The following is a 22,463-nucleotide window of genomic DNA, read 5'->3' as shown; positions in this document are numbered from 1 at the left end:
AATACTCTGTGTGAGGGGACCAGCCCTGGGAGGTCGGCTTCGGAAGGAGAGGAATAATAGAATCAGAGTTGGAAAGCACCACCAGGGTCATCTAGTCCAACCCCCTGCACAAAGCAGGAAATTCACAACTACCTCCCCACCACACCCCCAGTGACCCCTACTCCGTGCCCAGAAGATGGCCAAGGTGCCCTCCCTCTCATGATCTGCCTAAAGTCATAGAATCAGCATTGCTGACAGATGGCCATCTAGCCTCTGCTTAAAAACCTCCAGGGAAGGAGAGCTCACCACCTCCCGAGGAAGCCTGTTCCACTGAGGAACCGCTCTAACAGCCCATTCCTGAAATGACAGCGTACGGGAATGGTGGGGAAGAGGTGCAGCAGTGCCTCTTCCTAATCCGATTCCGGTACACCGTAAAACAAAAAAAGCAGTTTCGCAGCTTTTTTTGTGTTTTACTGGGGTTTTTTGCCCCACAGGGAACAGCGAAGTTGCGTCTGCTAAAAAGCAGGCGCAGCACCGCCGTTCCTGGCGCCAGCGTAAATGGCCGAATGGGGATAGGAGGCCGTCTAACCGGTGGCTCCTCCCCCCGGCTCACCCCCGGAATGCCCCCCCTGCGGCGCGGCCTCTCTACACCGTGGCCTGTGACACAGAGAGGCTGCGCCGGTGAAGGGGCGAGGCACGCTCCCGCAATGCTCGCCTGCTGGCGGGACTGGCCTCGCCACCAGCATAAGTGTGTGTAATCACGGTTTTACATGCACTTATGCTGGCGGTGAGGTCACGCCGCCTCCTGAAGACCTTCAGCCAAAATTTTCAGGAATGAGCTGTAACTTAGAAAGTTCTTTCTAATGTCTAGATGATTTAATTTCAACTCGTTGGTTCTGGTCCGAGCCTCTGGGGCAACAAGCGCTTCGATACAATTGTTTTCCGTCTGCAATGGAAAGAGCTGGCTAACTGTACCCTTGCCCCAGGTGGGGAAAAATAGAGGGTCACTCAACAGGAGGGGAAAGGGGACACACGACAACAGCTACAAAGGGGATACACGACAACAGTTACAAACTCGCCTGCCTTTTGCACCCAGAAGCTCTGTTCCGCGTCCTTGGCTGAGGGTCAGAGCACGCCACTGACATCATCGGGAATCCTGTGCCAGCCGCTGAGTCACACATGAGGCAATTTATTTCAAGTTTACATTGGCAAACGGTGCCCTGGGCATTTTGTGCAGTCTGTTGCTCTGGCTATGTGGGCAAGGTTCGAACAAACTTGGCTCGGCTTTGTCCCCCCCTCTGAAATCCAAACACTTCTAAACGTTAGAAGGCTGGACTGCTCCTATTTTGGAACGCTCCTCTCTGGAAAACTGCCCTGGCAGCTAGGCAAGGGCTACACTATGCCTTTCTCCCTGCTGCGCTTACGGCATGCAGGGAAGATGATTCAGGTGGCATTCAGAAATACAGAGTCCATAATACTCTGCAATCTGAAACAGAAGAGGCCAGAATTCTAACCAAGCCTAAAAGTTTTCACTTACATATAAAGAGGAAAAAAATACCACCGTACACTTGAATGCAGTGAATTATATAATTTTCCAAAAAGGTGATTTATAATTTTAAATATCAACTTATAATTTCTAAAACACTTCTGTCAACACAAAACAAACTAAACAAGGTTTCGCAATTTATCCTTGTTTTGTGAATCAGCTTCATCAGAAGTCTGTTGCTCTACATCTTGCCATTTCAGGAGAATCTTCGACTGCTCCAATGAGTCTCTCTGATTCCAGTCTTGTTACCAAGCAGCTGGCTGGGCTTCGCCTCTCTTTTGCCTAGGTCTGATGAAACTGATAGAGCAGTCAATATTCTCCTGTAATGGCAAGATATAGAGCAACAAACCTCTGATGATATGCGAAACTAGGATAAATTGCAAAACCTTATTTAGATTGTGTTGACAGAAGTGTTTTGGAAATTATAAGTTGATATTTAAAATTATAAATCACCTTTTTGGAAAATTACATAATTCATTACATTCAGGCGTATAGTGGTATTTTTTTCTCTTTATATATATGTGCTTTGGGTACCACTCCCCTATTAATACTTTGCATTGTAAACGTTTTCGCTGGCACTCACCGTCCCTGCAAGACTCTTACATGTCTTTGTCCGGAAGGACCACACTTGGCAAACGTTCTTTAAACGTCTGACTCTGAGCTACGCTCACTTCTCTTCCCAAGAAGCATCCGCTCTCTTTCCAGGACAGTAGAGTGAGTTACTCGAGCCAGAAAGGAATAGAGTGTAGCCCCGAAGGAAGGCGAGGCTAAGCTGCTCTGCCTGGCAGGTGTCCAGTCCTCAACGGCTGCGGCCGATGCTGGCCCTCCAGCGCCTCATAGCTTGTGGTTTCCTCTCCTTGCTGCAGCTGTCTTTTGCCTTCAAAAAGCAGGATGCTGGCAGCCATGGCAGCGTTCAGACTCTCCACGCCGGGCACCACGGGAATGAGCAGCCGCCGCCCGTCCCGGCTGCCTGCCAGCCGCTTGGCTTCCGCGCTCACGCCGAGGGTCTCCCCCCCGATCACCAGAGCCACGGGGACCTCCATCCAGGGCTCGTAGTAATGCTGGACTCCCAACGGGTCTGGCCCTTCTCCCTCCTCCTCACTATCCGCATCAGAACTCGGATCGGCCTGAGCTGGCCGTGCCTTGAGCTCGTAGGGCCAGCCAGTCTTCGCCGGCACTGCAGGCTCCTCCTGAGCCCGAGGGCTGGGCTCCACGGTGCTGTCGGCTGTGTGCACACAAGTGTCGGGGAGAAGGTAGTTTGGGACCACCTCCCAGTCCAGATTGGGGATGATAGGGAGGCGGAAGTGAGCTCCCATCCCTGCCCGAAGCACTTTGGGTTCCCATGCATCGACGCAGCCTGGAGAAAGAGAGGGGGCAAAGGCCGACAACTGGGGATCAGCGGCAGAAATCAGGAGGAAAGTGAGAGCGCAGGTTTCCACTACCAGTATTCAAGGCGTGGAAAGCTGGGTGGTGTAGTGGTTAAGAGCAGTGGTTTGAAGCGGTGGACTCTGATCTGGAGAACCGGGTTTGATTCCCCACTCCTCCACATGAAGCCAGCTGGGTGACCTTGGGCTAGTCTCAGCTGTCTTAGAGCTCTCTCAGCCCCACCTACCTCATAGGGTGTCTGTTGTGGGGAGAGGAAAGAGATTGTAAGCCGGTTTGATTCTCCCTTAAGAAAGTCAGCATATAAAAACCAACTCCTCTTCTTCTTCCCCAGCTCCATGGCAATTGCTGGCTTCATCATCAAAAATGGGGCCAAGCATCAGAAATGAGTGAATGCTGCAACCTCCTTATCAATGGGGTGGGGGAGGGGGCTGCACTTTGAGGTTGCTTGCCAGTCTCCCAGGAGGCTGATCTTGCGTTCCCTTTCCAGTCATTTCAGAAGGGAGAGGAGCACAGCAACGACAGTCCTACACAAAGTGATCTGCCCTTCCAGCTGGCTCACAAATGCCCGGCTTCCTTTGCGTGGGACAGCGTTGTGGGCCTGTCGAACATTCTTGCTGATCTGTGCCCCGGAGGCCAACCTCCTGCCTTCCTCCTGACCAAGCTCCCCCGCAAGACACTTCGAGGCATGAACGCACAATACTGAATGGCCACAGGTTCAAGTCTGCGTGATGCTCTGCACACATGGAAACAGGGCTTCAAAACGTGCTACTCAGACTTCAAGCCTGCAAACGTGGGCTTTGGGGGTGAAAAGGCACCTCGGCAGACCTCCTCAGCCCTATTTGTGCTGCTTTTCTTTGGACACTGATCGTATCGATCGCCCACCTTTGGGCTCTTGGGCCAAATTCTCCATCTATAAGCTCCCGCCCACAACACCTCTTGCAACAGAAGAGAATGGGACTCCTAAAAAAGAAGAGTGTTGGTTCTGGGTTTGTTTGTTTTTACTCCCAGGGATTAAAAGCAAGGTCATGAGCCTGCCCTGTTTCCCTACCTTTGACGAGCAGGACTCTCTCGCAGCCTGCACCAGCTGCCGATCTCAGGATGGTTCCTAGGTTTCCCGGGTCACGGATGTTATCGCAAATCAGAGACAGGGGCAGCCTGTGTTTCTGCTGAACCTCTGGGTAAGTCATCTTGGCATGATCCGGTCTGGAAAAGATGCCTGAGGAAACAGAGGCAGATGGTGTTGTAGGAGGAAGGGCTGGGGGGCTCAACAGGAGAAGAGCTCAAGGGCAAAAGGAGCACCGTGCCCAATGGAATGCAGGAAAGCCATTTCAGGGAAAGGGTGCCAAACTTGCATTTGCTCATAAAAGAAGCCAAATACCCTAGCCAAGCGCTGGTGAGGCAGTCCAGGGCAGAGGAAATGAATGAGCAGAGAAGGAGAAATAGAGATGGGAATTGATTTCAGTCTTCCAGGGGCTCCATCTTTCCCCTGAATCCTCAGGAGCCAGCGTGGTGTAGTGGTTAAGAGTGGTGGTTTGGAGAGAAGGAGGCTAATCTGATGAACTGGATTTGTTTCCCCACTCCTCCTCATGAAGCCAGCTGGGTGATCTTGGGCTAGTCACAGCTCTCTTAGAGCTCTCTCAGCCCCTCCTACCTCACAGGGTGTCTGTTGTGGGGAAAGAAAGGGAAGGAGGTTGTAAGCCGGTTTGATTCTTGTGGTAGAGAAAGTCGGCATAAAGAAACCAACTCTTCTTCTGTCATGGTGGACTGCATAGGTAGGTTTTCCCAACAGATAATGGCTGTTACCGCACTAGGTATTCCCAGCGATGTATCAAGAGTTTGGAAATGTTATAAAAAACATTGCTTTAAAAGGGGTTTTGGATGCCGTTTTTGGATGCCATGGTTAAAAAATGGTTGGAAGACGTCTTCACAGCTAAAGGGGCCAAACAAAGCGCGAACAGTATTTTTTATAACAGTTTCAAACTCTTAATACATCGGTGGGAATACACAGAAAGCGCACACAGTATTTTTTATAACATTTCCAAATTCTTAATACATCGCTGGGAATACCTAGTGCGGTAACAGCCAATGACATAATTTATCTGTGTTCCCAAGCCTATGCGTCACAGTTTGATTCATCTCCCAAGGAGCTCACGGCAATGTATAAGATTTCCCCCTCCATTTTATTACAAAAGCACTGTGAAGTAGACTAGGCTGGGGGGGGGGGGTTGGCCCATCTTAATGCCAGGAGCCCTTTGAAGGGTCAGAGCGAGGTCCATTTAATTTGACTTGCGACAAATTGCAAAGGGTCCTGCTGGACTTGGCCTCGTGCCTCCCTTCTGTCCATGACCAAAAAAATCACACCAAGAAAGCACACAATAAAAGGGGGGAAATCACAAATGCCACAAATGTATTAGTGTAACCAACAGCTCAAAGTCCTGACAAGCACTAGTTAATGTAAACGTAGTGTAACCACACCGAGTTCTGACAAACATATATAAACAGGTAAATGAAGCACAGCACCCAAGCAACATATATATGAGAAACCAAAAAAGTCCAAGGACTTAAAAAACGTGTGGGAGTCTCGTGAAGACGAAGAAGGCAATTCTGTGTAGACGCTGACTCCACAGGAAGTCGTCAGGAGAACAAAGTGAGAGCCAATTAAGGCAAATAACAAAGTTGACGCAGTCCTCTTTGGGAGATAAGCATATAGCAACAAGATAAGCGCAATATGGTGTTCCGGTAAACTGACCATTTCAAATCCAATATTTTCATCAGGTGCATATCCTGTTGCCAAAGGAAATCACCTTAAATACAGCCTTACTGGGGATGTGCATTCACACACTCCTGTGCCAACAAGACCTGACTTCACAATTAATTACACTAATACATTTGGGGCATTTGTGATTTTTTTCTCTTTATTGTGTCCCTTCTGCCCATCTCTGCTTCAAACCCACGAAACAAAGACTTTATTGAAGCGGATTGTGAAACAGGACAAGACACCGCTACGGTAGAGACGGAAAGCCCGTTTACGAGCTCTCGAAAGAACGTTATCTTTGGCTTCGCTGCTGGAGGCTGTCAGGGCTGATTGCCTCGTTAAAAGAGAAAGACCAAAGATTTCTCAACCAAGCCCCTGCCCTGGGGACTCTCCTCAGAAGTGGTTCCCGTCACATATACGCCTGCTTCGAAGGTAACTTACCAATCACCCCCTGGGGGGTGATGACGTCAGACCAGGTCTTGAGGTCTTCGAACCGGACCTTGATGAGGGTGGCGCCTTTCAGCTTGGCCGCCGGCAGCTCCCGCAGGTGGTCCAAGGTGGTGAAGAAGAGCGTCTGGGGGGCGGCCCCGGCTGCCAACGCATCATTGATGAGGCGTCGGCCTTCCAGCAAGATCTTCCCATGTTTCTCCCGGAATGTCCTGGACTTGGCAATGGTCACCACTTTGCTGCGAAAAAACAGGTCAGAGTGAACTAGCCTAGGCATCTTTTCATTGGCAGGAAACCTGCATTTACTGGCCCTGGTTGTTCACAGCCAAAACGAGGACTCGAGAATTCAGTTGAGCTCCCCTGGCCAGAGCTGATACTCACTCGGCCCGGGTACTTTCAGTCCATTGAACCTTCATCCCTGACTGTATCTAAGCCCAAGACCTATGGTGTCCCCCTTTTCCTTTCCTTTCTCACTGTAACTTTAACTTAAAAACTTTACTACAGTCCACGACCAGCACAAAAACAGGTACGGGGAATAAACAAAAGGGATAAGATCAGTATACAAACCAACTTCATTTAGCAACTGCCAATAAACATGGTATATACCAAACACAAACTGCAGGATAAACATAACCTATAAACAAATTTACAATTTGAAATTCTCCTTGACAAATACTAAGAATTAAATCCTACCCAGGAACTTTAAAACTCTATCACTCTTTATGTATTCCACTGTAATAATTTAGACCGCTGTTTCCCAACCTGTGGGTCAGGACCCAACAGTGGGTCACAAAGCCTCCGAAAGTGTGTTGTGATGCCTGAAACCACAGAAGTCAGAAGGAGGTTCTAGGTGCAGCATTCAGGCCCTCAACAGCAGGGAGTGGTCACCAAAGGCAACCTCTCTGTAGAAACAGAGGCACACCTAGAGAAGGACCCTCTGTGCACACCTAGAGAAGGACCCTCCTCCTGCAGCCTCCCTCGCAGGGCAATGAAGCCTGCCCTCTTTGGAGCATTTCAAGGCCTGCCAGAAATTGGGGACCACAGAGTCAGAAGAACAATGAAACATCACAAGATAAAGCAGGCAGGAACAAGCATTCTGCAAGAGCCTCGCCCCCCTCAACCTTTGGGAGGGCTTCAGAAATGGGGCTGCCAACCTCCAGGTGGGGCCGGGAGATCTCCCGGAATTACAGATGATCCTCAGTTCTCCTGGAGAAAGTGACTCCTCGACTCTATGGTCCGTATCCCGATAAAATCCTATCCCATCCATACCCTGGCTTCCTGTTAGCGAGGGCACCCAGTTGGGTCCCGGATAAGCAAGCTCCATGTTCTTCCCCCCCCCCTTCCCGGTCTCGTGGGAAAGTCTCTTCAGTTTTGGAGGAAGGGGCGAAGGCCGAAGGCACTATACCTCCAGTTCAAAGCCTTCCTATTGTAAATCAACTATCTGTTCTCAAGGTGTAAATTCTGCCAGAAACCTGGCACCTCTAGAAACTTGAAAGAACCCTGATGTTTTGCATTTCAAAGACTACGTGTAATCAATTCTAGTGTGTGTCCCCTATAAGCATAGCCTGTATTTTCCCCATCGGTATTCTGACCTTAAGTTTGTATAGACCAACTGACCTGTTTACTTTCTTGATAAAACTTTTAAAACTCTCTGCAACGTCTGGAGTGAAGTTTACTATTGCTGAGATGCAAGGAGGTACTGAAGTTTGACACTTCCCCAGGTTCTACCCCTAAACCTCCCGGAATTTCCCAACCCGGAGTTGGCCATCCTACTCGACAGCTTCCAGCGAGTCTTGCTGCATGGAGGGGCAACGGGGGTCACATGGCTCGGAGGCCTCTCCACTAGGGTTGCCAAACCTCCAGGCGGTGGCTGGAGAGCCCCCGCTATTGCATCTGATCTCTAGGCGACAGAGATCAGCTCCCCTGGAGAAAATGGCCGCATAGGCAATTGGACTCTATGGCACTGAAGTCCCTCCCCAAACCCCGCCCTCCTCAAACTCTGTGTGTGTGTTAAGTGCCGTCAAGTCGCTTCCGACTCATGGCGACCCTATGAATGAAAGTCCTCCAAAATGTCCTATCCTTGACAGCTTTGCTCAGATCCTGCAAACTGAAGGCTGTGGCTTCCTTTATTGAGTCAATCCATCTCTTGTTGGGTCTTCCTCTTTTCCTGCTGCCCTCACCTTTTCCTAGCATGACTGTCTTTTCCAGTGACTCTTGCCTTCTCATGACGTGACCAAAATACGACAGCCTCAGTTTAGTCATTTTAGCTTCTAGGGTCAGTTCAGGCTTGATTTGATCTATAACCCACAGATTTGTTTTTTTGGTGGTCCAGGGTATCCGTAACACTCTCCTCCTACACCACATTTCAAAGGAATCTATTTTCTTCCTATCAGCTTTCTTCACTGTCCAGCTTTCACACCCATACATAGTAATAGGGAATACGATGGCATGAATTAATCTAGTCTTGGGGGCCAGTGACACATCCTGACACTTAAGGACCTTTTCCAGCTCCTTCATGGCTGCCCTTCCCAGTCTCAATCTCCTTCTGATTTCTTGGCTGCAGTCTCCCTTTTGGTTGATGGTGGAGCCAAGGAATAGAAAGTCTTGAACAATTTCAATTTCCTCATTGTCCACCTTAAAGTTGTGCAATTCCCCTGTAGTCATAACTTTTGTTTTCTTGATGTTCAGCTGTAGTCCTGCTTTGGCACCTCAAACTCTGCCCCCCCCCTCCAATTTCCAGGTATTTCCCAACCCGGAGCAGGCCACCCTACTCTCCCCCCAAACACGCACACCGCCTTTCATGAGGAGGAGGGGGGTCTAGCCTGGCCAGGCTGCTTCCCCTGGCATCCTTTCAAACTACAATTCCCAGGAGGCACCGCGGGAGAGGGGGCGGGGCGTTTTTTACCTCAGCCTTTTGTCGCCGGGGGCGGCCCGCTCGTAGCGCAGCTCCGCCTCCTTCCGCGGCTCCTCGGCCGGCGCTTCCCGCTCGCGGCTAGGGGGCTTCTTGCGGGGCGCGGCCTGCTGCCGGGCCTGAGGCGCGGCCTTCTGCGCCTGCGCGCCGGGAGGGAGCACGCGGACGGGGCTCCTCCTCAGCGCCCGGACTCCGCGCGCGCGGCCGGCTCCCCCGGACGGCGGCCTCGGCGATAAGAAGGAGAGCCGCGCCGCTCTTCGCGCGAGGGACGCCATCTTGGTCGAGGGCGGAACGGAAGGGGCGGGGCTTCAGGGTTTCCAGCCCGACGCTGCCTTCCGTTGCTAATAGTAACGGCTCCCTCTTTCCTGGAGCCTCCATCTTGGTTATGGGCAAAACAAGAGAAGTGGTCTTCATGACGTCACATGCGTGGCTGGCGTCTGGCGCAGAGTGTTAAGCTGCAGTACTGCAGTGAAAAGCTCTGCTCACGACCATGAGTTCGATCCCAACGGAAGTCGGTTTCAGGTAGCCGGCTCAAGGTTGACTCAGCCTTCCATCCTTCCGAGGTCGGTAAAATGAGGACCCAGCTTGCTGGGGGGTAAAAGGAAGATAACTGGGGAAGGCGCTGGCAAACCACCCCGCAAACAAAGTCTGCCTAGTAAACGTTGAGATGCGACGTCACCCCATGGGTAGGAATGACTCGGTGCTTGCACAGGGGACCTTTACCTTTTAAGGGTATGTCGACGGAAGGTGCAGAAAAGAGCAACCAAAATGATCAGGGGACTAGAGCAACTGCCCTATGAAGACTGGTTAAAGCGCTTAGGGCTGTTTAGCTTAGAAAGAAGGTGGTTAAAGAGAGAGATTATAGAGATCTGTAAAAGCGTGCATGGTATGGAGAGAGTGGACAGGGAGAAGGTTTTCTCCCTCATAATACTAGAACGCAGGGTCATCTGCTGAAGTTGGAGGGTGAAGTATTCTCCGCACAATGCATAGTTAAATTGTGGAACTCCCTGCCCCAGGATGTGGAGATGGCTGCCAACTTGGAAGGCTTTCAGAGGGGAACAGACATGTTCATGGAGGAGAGGGCTATCCATGGCTACTAATAAAATGGATACTAGTCATGATGCATATCTGTTCTCTCCAGTATCAGAGGAACATGCCCATCATATTGGGTGCTTTGGAACACAGGCAGGATGGTGCTGCTGCAGTCGTCTTGTTTGTGGGCTTCCTGGAGGCACCTAGTTGGCCACGGTGTGGACAGACTGCTGGACTTGATGGACCTTGGTCCGATCCAGCATGGCCTTTCTTACGAACTGGAACTTCCGCTAAAGACGGCTTTTAAACACGTTTGCAAATGCCAACTCTGCGATCCACTCTATTTCTTTACTGTGTGGGTCGCCTGTCATTCTTTCAGGTGCCACAAGACTACTCTGTCTGTACTGCAGCCCGGCTGAATTTTTAAAAAAGTTATACTGTCGGAAAGACAGCGAAAAGGACATTCCGCCTTCCACATCAAAGCATGGAAAGTTTCAGCACAGCGAGGCAGGGAGATAGAGCGACGCTGCGGCTTTCAATTATGTGCCGGACATCCGGGTGGGTGTCTTTCTACCCCTCGGACTCTATCCCCCGCTATCGGGAAATGGGGAGGGGCGTTTCCGTTTTACACCGGAAGTGGGGCTGCGACGGTGTGCGCATACCGCGCATCTCCAAGGCGACTGTTGAGGTTTCCCCGCCCCTTATTATAGAGATGAAGGAAACCTCGAGCCTGGCCGCGGTGCCGTTAGACCAGGACGTCACCATAGACACGCTCGGGTAGAGTGTCTGCCTGACTGCGGGCTTCCGGGACTCCGTCTCGTGAGTGACGTCATTGCCGCGCGCCGTGGAGAGAAGAGCCCAAAAGTAGGCGCTGTGCTGTTGCGCATAGAAGCCTGAGAAAAACCCGTAGGCTTAAAAATGGGGGCTCGGCGAGCGCTGCATTTCGTGTTCAAAGTCGGCGACCGAGCCCAGACGGCCCGTTTCTACAGGGAGGTTCTGGGCATGCGCGTAAGTGTGGGGCGAAGCGAGGAGCGTTGGAAAGTGGACAGGCGGAGGGAAGGCTGAATGGCTACGGGTGCCCTGAAGGGCCAAGAACTATCCAGCCTTACTGCGCCTGCCTCGAATGGCCAGTCATAGCTGCTCTTTGGAGGAACGTGATGTGGGATACGCCAATGGACAGCCTCCATCCGACCTCACCAGGTTGTTGTGAGAGTAAAATGGAGGAGAGTAGAATGACCTAAGCCACTTTGGGTATGCTTTAGGCCGGGGATCAGGCGGGATATAAGTGAAGTAAATAAATATTAGATTGGTAACAGGGAAGGGCAAAACAGGACTCACTGCAGCAAGTCATATTCGCAGTGCAATTCTGGGCCTATTTTCTCATGAGTAAGCCCTCAGAGAAAGCTGATAGGAAGAAAGTAGATTCCTTTGAAATGTGGTGTTGGAGGAGAGTGTTACAGATACCATGGACTGCTTTAAAAAAGCAGTGGGTTATAGATCACATAAAGCCTGAACTGACCCTAGAAGCTAAAATGACTAAACTGAGGCTGTTGGACTTTGGTCGCATGATGAGAAGACAAGAGTCACTGGAAAAGACAATCATGCTAGGAAACGTTGAAGGCAGGAGGAAAAGAGCCCCTCGATTTGCAGTACCTGAGCAACTGTTTTGGAGGTCATTGATTCATAGGGTCGCCATGAGTCAGAAGCGACTTGACGGCACTTAACACAAGCCCTCAGTTGGGTTTTCTGCTGGAGAAGAATGAGTACAATTGCAATCTTAAACGTTGCGGATGGGTAAGGAAGAGCTTGAGTTTGATGGGAGAGACAGATGGTAACAATAATACTTAGCATTTATCCAGCATTTTAAAACGTTCAAAATACTTCATATGTGTTACCTTATTGTGATCCTTACAACTACTCTGTAAGGCAGGCCATTGTTGTTATCCATTTATTGCCAGTGAAACCTAAAGCTGAGAGCAGTTTGTTCAAAGCTGCTTAGTGAGTTTGTGGCAGAGGTAAAACTTGAACCGGGGGCTTGACGTATAATTTGCCAGTCTGCTGCTCTGCACAAGAGTATGTTACGGCGCTGCACTGAATCATGATTGCCTACCTCTGCTTCCTCCCTTAGGTTCTCAGGCATGAAGAATTCGTAGAAGGTTGCAAAGCTGCCTGTAATGGGTATGTTGACTTTCTCACTGATTCTAAGCAAAGTTTATGTTTTTAGGGGAGAATGTCATGACTCTTGAATTGTTGGAACCAGTAATACCATCATTGGGGGGTGAGGGGTTAAGCTGCCATGTACACAGTGGAATATTTGACAAGTCGATTGCATGGGGGGTGCCTGCCAGCTTTAGGTTATGGGGTTGATATTTTGAGGGTCCAGAGGAAGAGTGCTGCAGGAGACTGTTGACTTTCTGTCATGTGTACAAATTAAAGGCTAATTTATTCTAATTATTAATATTTAATTAATCTACTTTAATTTATTGTAAATTATATTTTGTTTTAGTATATAATTATTATAAAATTATATTTTATTATATACGATGTAGTTATAAAATTATTGTTTAATAATTAATTATTAATTAATTAATTCTAACTAAGAATGTTCTTAGTCCCTATGATGGCAAATGGAGTAAAACCATGGTGGGGTATGGCCCAGAAGACGATCACTTTGTGGCAGAGTTAACCTACAATTATGGCGTTGGAGAGTATCGTCTTGGCAATGATCTTCTGGTAGGTGTCGCTTTCTGAGATTTACCTTGAAGTTTGCAAGCCTGTAGCTTTGAATCCATGCTTGGTACTAAAAATCATGTGCTCTCTTCTAGCACTCTGGGTGTGTTTTGAATTGATGTATTTATGGATGTTTATCTCTCAAAATCACTCAACCGAGGCTGTTGCGGCAACTTACAAATAAAGGAAGGTTTCATAACAGAAATCACAGTGACAGGCATCTTAATGCTTGGGAATCCAGGGCAAATGGAAAAACAATTTCAAACAGCAGGAAATTTCTAAAAGGAAGTTGTATATAAAGGGCTCCATTCTCTTTTTAAAATACGCGCAAGGTGTAGGGAACACAACAGATAAATCAAACAATTCCTTGGATGGGATCAGATAAATCAAGTAATTGCTTGGATGGGAGGAAATGTCTTCACCTGGCACCGAAAGCTTAAAAGATTAACTGCCAGGTGAGCAGAAAAGGGGAGGGTATTCCAAATGTAGGCACCATAGTTGAAAGGCCCTGGTTTTTGTCAACTGCCTGCTTTGCGTCTAAAAGGAGGAAGGATGACCAGGGCCTTCAAAGAAGATCTTCACTGTTGGGCATGTTGGCATGGGAATAGTTCACTGAATTTCCAGCTGAGTTCTGGGACACCTCGGAGATGGATTAGGGGTTCCCCAATGAGAAGAACACACATCGCCAACCAGCTTCCCAGAGACAGGGATTGTCCACCCCTATTTCCCTGCAAGGAACAATCTTAGTAAGAAGAGTCAGATGTGTGTTAGGTCGCGTTCCCAGATTATTCATGTTCCCAGATTATGCCCTAGAATCCCCCGGTATGTGCAGGATGCTTCTCAACAGGCAAATTACTGTCACAGGGTGAGGAATAATTGCTCCAAGCAGTTGCCCACCACCAGTCCTCCCATTTCTTTTGTGTTTTCTGGCTATGCCAGGGGATGACTGTTGTGTCCCAACAAGCAGTGAGCAATGCTAAGAAACTGGAATGGCCCCTCAAGGAAATCTCAGGAGGAGTTTATCTGGCTGAAGCTCCCGGAGGCTACAAATTCTACCTAGAAGACAGAAAATCACCAAAGCCAGGTAAGGGACCTGGTGTTTTCTCTGGCAGCTGGAACCTACAGTTGCAGTGCCTTGTCTGCTCCCATTGGTCCACCTGTGGCATACTGTAGTTTGGATTGCTGTGAGTTAATCTGGGCATGGTGGAAGGGAGCTGATGTGGATAAGGGCCCTCAGGGTAAGGGGTCAGACACATGAAGCTGCCTTATACTGAATCAGACCCTTGGTCCATCAAAGTCCGTATTGTCTACTCAGACCAGCAGCGGTTCTCCAGGGTCTCAGGCAGAGGTCTTTCACACTACCCACTTGCCTAGTCCCTTTAACTGGAGATGCAGGGGATTGAACCTGGGACCTTCTGCATGCAAAGCAGATGCTGTACTTCTGAGCCACAGTCTCTCCCCCTTTTTGGCTTTAAGATACCCTTTTGGAGGTAGGAGGGACAGGAAGCATGACCTGAGGGGTAGAGGGGTGGCAACTGGAGGCCCTTATGGACTTCCATGTGAGGAAAATGGCCATTCCTCAGCTCTCATGCTTTCTTCCAGATCCAGTGCTGAAGGTCACCTTAGCTGTCTCTAGCCTTCCAAAATCAGTGGCCTTCTGGTCAAGGTTGCTGGGCATGAAGATCTACCAGGAGGATGAGCCCCAGCAACGGGTTCTGCTAGGCTACGCAGAGGACCAGGTGAGTGCAAATTGGTGCAGAGTTCTTGGAGAGCTGCTGGGCCATCTCCAGTCTTCCTGTGGCTTCAAAGTTGGCCTTAGCAGCCCACCCACGTGAGCAGAAGCTCTGGGGGGCTTTTGCGGCGCCCCCCAGTAAAAAGCATCTCTGCTGCCAGCAGCTCTATTGGGGAGTGGCAAAAGGTGCTTGGCAGAGAGAGCGAATATTTCAGGGGAAAACTGTGGTGTTTGGATACATTACTGTGAACTAAACTAACATCAAAGAAGTATAATTGGAATCCCCAGTTATACACAGGATCATTGCCTTTTGTCCCTAGCTGGCTTTTTTCTTGTATGGTGGCTGCTTTTAAGATTGACACTGTTCGTTGCTTGTATGGTCACGATGGGTAGCCCTGCTAGTCTGTCAATAGCAGTAGAAAAGAGTCCAGTAGCACCTTAAAGACTAACAAAATTTCTGGCTGTGGCTCACGAAAGCTCATAGCCTGCCAGAAATGTTGTCAGTCTTTAGGGAGCTACTAGGCTCTGGTCCTTTTCTACTGTTGCTTGTATGGGTTTCTTGTTGTATTGTTTTTCCTTATGAAGCTACCTCAAGCAGATCACCAGAAAGGCATTGTTTACCTTTCTCTAAATAAAACAGTCAACACCAGATAGAGGGGCCGAGGGTCAGTGGTGAGCCTCCACTTGGAATGCAGAAGGTCCCAGGTTCAATCCCCAGCATCTCCATTTGAAAGGATGAAGTAGGAAGACCTCTGCCTGAGACCCTGGAGAGCTGCTGCCAGTCTGAGTAGACAGTACCAACTTTGATGGCCCAGTGGTCTGGTTCAGTATAAGGCAGCTTTATGTATTCATGTGGCTCCCACCTGGTGCAGTGGCCTGGTCCCATGCTCCTACCATTCCATGAATGTGTAAAGTGGAGTTGAACACCATTGGGGGCTGCTGTCTGAAGCACTAGCAAGAATTGAGGGTTGCTTGGAAACAGCCTGAGCAGTGCTGGCCAAGACCTTGGTGCTTCTCTGCCTGCGGGTGTGTATTCGGGTACGGCAAAGTAGCTCAAGGGTTGAGACATCAGAGTGCAGCAGCTAAACTTTAATTCTGGAGAGAGAGGATCTGTTTGCTAAGGTCATTATACCTGAGTGATTAACAACAACACTTGGAGAAGCACGATTAGTGAATACATTAAGACTCCCTCTCAAGATAAAGGGACATGTGTTCATCTTTGCTGACCAACCTTGAATGAATTCCTCTAACTCATGGGTTCTTGTAGGTTATCCGGGCTGTGTAACCGTGGTCTTGGAATTTTCTTTCCTGACGTTTCGCCAGCAGCTGTGGCAGGCATCTTCAGAGTAGTAACACTGAAGGACAGTGTCTCTCAGTGTATAGGAAGAGTCAGAGAGGGGTTGGGTTTGAGCTGAGTACTGTCCTGCAGAAGTAATGTGCTAATCATTGTCCTGTAAGTATCAAGATAATGTACTAATGAGGGTGTGGTATGTTAATATGGAACCAATGTATCCTGAAGTGATCTGTTAATGTGTGAAATCCAAAGCTAATCTGCATGGCTATTGTTGACTGTAGCCTTTGTTAGTCTGGAGGTTTTTCAGGGCAGGAAGCCAAGCCTTATTCATTCTTAAACTCTCTTCTTTTCTGTTAAAGTTGTGCTGACGTTTATGAATTTCAATGGCTTCTCTGTGCAATCTGACAAAATAGTTGGTAGAATTGTCCAGTCTTTCAGTGTCTTGGAATAAGACCCTGTGTCCTGTTTGTGTCAGTCCATGTTCAGCCACTGCTGATTTCTCAGGTTGGCCTAGTCTGCATTCCATGTAAAAATTTGCTATTACTGGACTGAGAGGACTATGGGAATGGGAAGTCCACACAGTCCAGTAATAGCAAATTTTTACATGGAATATTTTGAAAAGACAGCATTAGCATCGGCACCTTACAAACCTACAGTCTGGTTCAGGTTCGTAGATGATACATTTACCATTTGGAGCCATGGTGAAGAAAAATTAATGGACTTTCTAAACCATCTTAATAATATCCATCCAAACATTCAGTTTACCATGGAAAAGGAAATTGAGGGTAAACTCCCATTTCTTGATACCCTTGTCATCCGTAAAACAAACTTTCAGTTAGGTCACAAGGTCTACCGGAAACCGACTCACACAGATCGCTACTTACACAAAAACTCCAACCACCCCCCCCGACAGAAAAGAGGAATAATCAAAACATTAATGGACCATGCAAGACGGATCTGTGAACCACAGTTTCTCAAGGAAGAAACTAATCATTTAAATCACGCACTTCTAGCAAACGGCTATTCCAAGAATGAAATCAGAAGGGCCATTAAACCAAACAAAAATCAGAAAACTCAGGAAAAACAGTCTCCCATAGGAAAGGTATTCTTGCCATTTATTAAAGGAGTCACTGATAGGATGGAGAAACTTTTGAAAAAACATAACCTACAAACAGTGTTTAAACCCACCAAGAAAATACAACAAATGCTACGATCAGCAAAAGGCAAAAGAGACCCCCTCACCTCTGCAGGAGTATATCGTATACCTTGCAGCTGTGGAGAGGTTTACATCGGGACCACAAAACGCAGCATACTAACAAGGATAAAAGAACATGAAAGATACTGCAGACTAGGCCAACCTGAGAAATCAGCAGTGGCTGAACATGGGCTGACACAAACAGGGCACAGGGTCTTATTCCAAGACACTGAAAGACTGGACAATTCTACCAACTATTTTGTCAGATTGCACAGAGAAGCCATTGAAATTCATAAAAGCAATTTAAATTCATAAACGTCAGCACAACTTTAACAGAAAAGAAGAGAGTTTAAGAATGAATAAGGCTTGGCTTCCTGCCCTGAAAAACCTCCAGACTAACAAAGGCTACAGTCAACAATAGCCATGCAGATTAGCTTTGGATTTCACACATTAACAGATCACTTCAGGATACATTGGTTCCATATTAACATACCACACCCTCATTAGTACATTATCTTGATACTTACAGGACAATGATTAGCACATTACTTCTGCAGGACAGTACTCAGCTCAAACCCAACCCCTCTCTGACTCTTCCTATACACTGAGAGACACTGTCCTTCAGTGTTACTACTCTGAAGATGCCTGCCACAGCTGCTGGCGAAACGTCAGGAAAGAAAATTCCAAGACCACGGTTACACAGCCCGGATAACCTACAAGAACCAATGAACTCTGACCGTGAAAGCCTTCGACAATATCCTCTAACTCAGTTGCATATTAGATTCCCAGGCAATTAGGGTTTGAACACATGCCTTCTTTCCTACTTTCCGGCCCCCCCCCCAAGATAAATCAAATTTATTTAATACAGTCCGAGACCAATAAAATAAAATCCATATAATTCAGACTTCTAGTATCAAATAATTTGTGAGAAAAGAAACATTTTAAAATTATAAATTCACAGAATTATACAATATCATAATAAAAATTATAGCTTAAAAGCCTATATTTGGCTTATCCAAGTTGTCCTAGTCTTGTAGGCTAAAAATTAAAGCTAAAAATCCTATATATGGCTTACCCAGGTTTTCCTAGTCTTGTAGGCTAAAATTTATAGTTAGAAAGCCTATATATGGCTTACCCAAGTTTTCCTAGTCTTACAGGCTACCTCTAAGATAAAATCCCACAAACCAGTAGTCATGGGGATGTGCCCATGCACACAATCAAGTGTGCATTCATCCCATTTGGGGGAGTTCTGTTTCTTTTTGGCCTGCTTACATCCCTTTAGACACACACATAATATGAACCAGCAGGGAGCCAGCCCTCTTTCTCCTCCCCAAGCCCTTCTGCTTACTTGCAGAGTTGATGCATCCTGAGTGAAAGCCAGGACTTGTTTCTAGAGGTAATTTGTAGAAGCCTGCCGACTCGTGCAGGTTGACATAAAAGCGATCCTGTGTTTCTTTGCCCGTCACAGCTGTCTCCTGTTCCTTTTCTTTTCCTGTTTCTCTGCCAGTGCAAGCTGGAGCTGCAGGGCATTGGCCAAGCCGTGGATCATGGCACGGCCTTCGGACGGATTGCTTTCTCTTGCCCAAAGGAGCAGGTAAGCCCTCTCACACAATGCACTTTTGGTCAAAGGGTGTCAGACTCAGAGTTCTGTCCCCAGTGTCCATCAAGCAAAATTCGCTCAGGCAAGAGTCTGAAACAGGTTAGGCTTTATGTGGGAGCAAGATTGGACAGATTCAGAAGTTGACTGCCACTCCAGCAGAAGGAGGCTACTAATGGAGAATATGGTTAGAATACAGGGTTAAAATACATTGCATAGGGTCAGGCAGGCCAGTAGAATCTATGATAAGCATTCTCAGGGTAGAAAGTCATGGCATAACAAGAGTGCAGCTGTGATAAACAGGATGGGCACACATACCACACCAGCAGGCAGAGAGATATACTGTACAAAGCATGAGAACCAAAAGGCATGTGACCGGGGCCTTGTCAGACAGGCCTGGAGCAAAGTCAGGCCAAGATGAAGCAATGGGCCTTGATAAAGGGTTCCTTGGAAGGTCTCTCCTCTGTGTTTTTTTGTTGTTGTCAAGTCACAGCTGGCTTACAGTGACCTCGCAGGGTTTTCAAGGCAAGAGATGTTCAGAAGTGGTTTGCCATTGCCTGCCTCCGAGTTCTGCCCCTGGTATACCTTGGAGGTCTCCCATCCAAACACTAGGCAGGGTCATGGCTCAGAGTGTGATTGACTCAAGGTCAATAAAACAATAAACGCCAGATAGAGGGGCCGTGGCTCAGTGGTGAGCCTCCACTTGAAATGCAGAAAGTCCCAGGTTCTTTCCCCAGCATCTCTAGTTGAAAGGATGAGGTTCGGAGGTCATGTGAAAGAGACCCTGTGTAAGCCCTTGGCCCAATCTGAACCATAAACCACATCAGAGACAGTCAGGTCCAAAGAAGTTGGTTTTTACTGGTCATATAGGTTAACAGAGCACAAAGAAAAGGTGACAGCAATGGAGCTTGCTGGCTTGCACTTGGTAATATAAAAGCATGAAAAAAGCAAGAGATTACGAAACACAAACACTGCTGTGGTTCCCACAGCTTCAAAAGAGTTCAGGTATGCATAACAGTCCTTGAGAGCTGGTCAGTGGGAAAACGAAACCAACTGAGACACAGGCCTGACACCCTGGAGAACCACTGCCAGACTGAGTAGACGGTACCAACCATCAAAGACGGTATATTGATGGCTCAATGGTCTGATTTAGGATAAGGCAACTTTATGTATTCACGTGTCTCCCACCTGGTGTAGTGGCCTGATCCCACGCTCATACCATTCCATTAATGTGTAAAGCAGAGTTGAACCCCATTGGGGGCTGCTGCCTGAAGCGCTAGCAGGAATTAAGGATTGCTTGGAGACAGCCCGAGCTACAGGGCATTGGCCAAGCCATGCATCCGGCAAGTTTCCATGGCGCGAGTGGGGATTCGAACCTGGGTTTCCCAGGTCCTGGTCCGACACCTTAACCACTACACCACATTGGCTCTCTGGAAAGTCTCTTGGAGCTCCTTAATTACCTCTGTCATTTGTGAACTAGGGGAGGGCATCCAGGCAGCTTTCCTGTTTTGTTTTCCTCCCTGGGGTGTGCTTTGGCCCTACTAAGATCCCCAAGGAAATCCAGGGGTGGTAATGCCAGGGCATATGAAAGGCCAGAAGCTTTTCTTGTGAGCAGCCCTCCACTGGCTTCCTGCTGGGTGTTTTGCTGCTGCCGTGAGGGTTTCCTAGTCTCCAAGGAGCTTGGGGTTATCCCTGCCGCCACTTTATCTTCACAGCAACCCTATGAAGTAGGCTAGGCTGAGTGGGTGCGCCCCAGAGTCCTCCAGTGCCTGAATGTATTTGAAGCTGGGTTTCTCCAGTTCCAGACCTGCTTGTTCTGTTTGTTTCCAAGCTTCTGGATATCGAAACCTTGATGAAAAAGGAGAACCAGAAAATCCTGACTCCTCTCGTGAGCCTGGATACCCCTGGAAAAGCGACTGTTCAAGTGGTCATCTTGGCGGACCCTGTGAGTGCCCTTGGAAACAGAGGGGGCATCGCCATTTCCCCCTTGTGCATCCAGTGTCAGAAGAGACCGGCTGGATCGGGGCCATCGAGGCCACCCTTCTATCAGCCGGAGTGTGCCAACCACATCCCCCTGGGAAGCCTGCAAGGAAGATGTGAACAGCCCCTCCCCCAGTTGTTTGTCTCCCCAAACTGGCGTTTTGGAGAGATTCTGTTCACGGTGGTTTCCTGTACTTATTGTGGCTAATAGACATCGATAAACCTATCTCAAAGCTCTTTTGAAAGCTGTACAGACTTACTGGGCAGCACTGCATTGGTGACTCATTGTGCTTTTAAAATTATTTATTGTAATCCCAAACAATGATGTAATTTAAAATGTAGCCACTGACTTCTCCCCCCTGTAATTTGGAGGCATCATGAGGGGGGGACATCCTCACCCACTACCCTTAAAACAAGGTCAGTGTGGACCCTACTTCAGCCTCTTCTTTTCCGCTCTGTGAGATGCTCTACCACAGACGTCATGTCTCCCCCTTGGCTCTCTGCACTGTCTAATTTTAGAGTGTAACTTCCTTGGGGCAGAGGCCTGACTTCTGGGGTATATGTTGCCCTTTGCACCCATGGGGCCAGGTCGCTACAATCCCTGTAATGACACAGACCCTAATGTGGGGGGGGGGGTTGCTGCCCTGGGATCAGCGTTGGTCTGGAATGCCACTTGCGTTGGGCAGGAATGCCCACCAGCTTGCAGGTTAACTTCTTTTTCTCTCTGCCCACTGAAATGGATTTTTAGGATGGCCACGAAATCTGTTTTGTTGGGGACGAAGGCTTTCGGGAGCTTTCCAAGGAGGATGTGAACGGCGAGAAGCTCTTAGATGAGGTAAGTTGGTCTTTTCTACTAACAAATCAAGAGACTTGGTACTGCCATGACTTCCCTGAAGCCACCTTGGAGATTTTTGGCATCCTTCACAGAGAAGGTGAGCCAAGAGGGTTAAACTGGCAGGGGCTTGGCAGCCCACATTTGTAGCACCTGAGATCTAGAACCTTGTCTGCTATGAATTCAAAAAGTTGGCTAGAGCTTCCAGGTTTTCGGGGAAGAACTAGTAGAGGTAGGATATACCCTAAAATAGCATTTCCCCAGGTGCCAGTGGGCACCATGGTGCCTGCCAGCACAGTGTAGTGGTTAAGAGCGGTGGTTTGGAGCGGTGGACTCTGATCTGGAGAACAGGGTTTGATTCCCCACTCCTCCACATGAGCGGCGGCTGCTATTCTGGTGAACCAGGTTGGTCTCCACTCCTCCACATGAAGCCAACTGGGTGACCTTGGGCTAGTCATAGCTCTCTCAGCCCCACCTACCTCACGGTGTGTCATGGGAAGGCGAAGGGAAGGTGACTGTGGCTTTTTTCTTCTTCTCTCACACAGGCGATGGCAGCCGACAGGAGCGACGAATGGTTTGCCGAGCATAACATTGCAAAGGCTTCCGCCTAGGTTGAGCAGCAGAGACAGCCAGCAGTTTGGTGGGGGGGCCTGGGGGGGTGGAGTCCTTGTATCTTCTGACCACATACCTGTGGATGTCAGCCTTAGCCTGAGCCGTGAAAACCAGTGGGGTCTCCCCCTTTTTGAATGGATGCTCCTTCCCGGGGAGGGGGGCAAGAAGTCACCTGCAGCTTTGGAGTTGAATCCAGACTAAATTTTCCAATGCCAGAATGGAACTTCCCTGCCCTCCCGTCGCAGCCCAACGATCACCCAAAAATGTTGCTCCTGGAGGACCCTGAGGAATAACGTAAAAGGGGGGGGTTGCAGTGAGAAAGGGAGAGCCAGAGGAAATTGCCAGTTTTGTCTGGATCCAGCCCTTGGTGCCCTGGGTTAGATGAAGCTTGTACAACGTGGGCCCTCTCAAGCCAAAGGCCAGCAGCAAACGGCG

At 48.6% G+C, this 22,463-nt stretch overlaps 2 protein-coding genes across 2 annotated transcripts; one reads left to right on the top strand and one right to left on the bottom strand.

Annotated features, from left to right (window-relative positions):
• Positions 1-2,292: 2,292 nt before the first annotated feature.
• Positions 2,293-9,299, bottom strand: MRM3 (mitochondrial rRNA methyltransferase 3). Its single transcript, XM_056865021.1, has 4 exons — positions 9,019-9,299; positions 6,108-6,352; positions 3,960-4,127; positions 2,293-2,882 (listed from the first exon to the last, which is right to left on the bottom strand). Exons 1-4 carry the CDS (start codon positions 9,297-9,299, stop codon positions 2,293-2,295), a joined length of 1,284 nt encoding a protein of 427 aa, XP_056720999.1.
• A 1,654-nt stretch (positions 9,300-10,953) lies between these two features.
• GLOD4 (glyoxalase domain containing 4) lies at positions 10,954-22,027 on the top strand. The gene is made up of 9 exons (XM_056865266.1): positions 10,954-11,064; positions 12,185-12,234; positions 12,669-12,789; positions 13,726-13,870; positions 14,389-14,525; positions 18,515-18,601; positions 20,436-20,549; positions 21,333-21,419; positions 21,962-22,027. Exons 1-9 carry the CDS (start codon positions 10,975-10,977, stop codon positions 22,025-22,027), a joined length of 897 nt encoding a protein of 298 aa, XP_056721244.1. The 5' UTR covers positions 10,954-10,974.
• The last annotated feature ends 436 nt before the right edge of the window (positions 22,028-22,463 follow it).

Source organism: Euleptes europaea, chromosome 19, assembly GCF_029931775.1.
Source record: "Euleptes europaea isolate rEulEur1 chromosome 19, rEulEur1.hap1, whole genome shotgun sequence".
Taxonomy (NCBI): domain Eukaryota; kingdom Metazoa; phylum Chordata; class Lepidosauria; order Squamata; family Sphaerodactylidae; genus Euleptes; species Euleptes europaea.
Note: the sequence above shows the minus strand (reverse complement) of the source record. Positions and strands in the feature narration are given on the sequence as shown.

What these genes read in the sequence shown, in the direction of transcription:
- MRM3 (XM_056865021.1), bottom strand. Translation starts at nt 9,299, where the DNA reads ATGGCGTCCCTCGCGCGAAGAGCGGCGCGGCTCTCCTTCTTATCGCCG. An exon ending in CCCGGCGACAAAAGGCTGAG is followed by an intron (nt 6,353 to 9,018) that starts GTAAAAAACGCC and finishes GTTTTTTCGCAG; the next exon opens with CAAAGTGGTGACCATTGCCA. An exon ending in CACCCCCCAGGGGGTGATTG is followed by an intron (nt 4,128 to 6,107) that starts GTAAGTTACCTT and finishes CTGTTTCCTCAG; the next exon opens with GCATCTTTTCCAGACCGGAT.
- GLOD4 (XM_056865266.1), top strand. Translation starts at nt 10,975, where the DNA reads ATGGGGGCTCGGCGAGCGCTGCATTTCGTGTTCAAAGTCGGCGACCGA. An exon ending in GGGAGGTTCTGGGCATGCGC is followed by an intron (nt 11,065 to 12,184) that starts GTAAGTGTGGGG and finishes TTCCTCCCTTAG; the next exon opens with GTTCTCAGGCATGAAGAATT. An exon ending in TCTCTTGCCCAAAGGAGCAG is followed by an intron (nt 18,602 to 20,435) that starts GTAAGCCCTCTC and finishes TTTGTTTCCAAG; the next exon opens with CTTCTGGATATCGAAACCTT.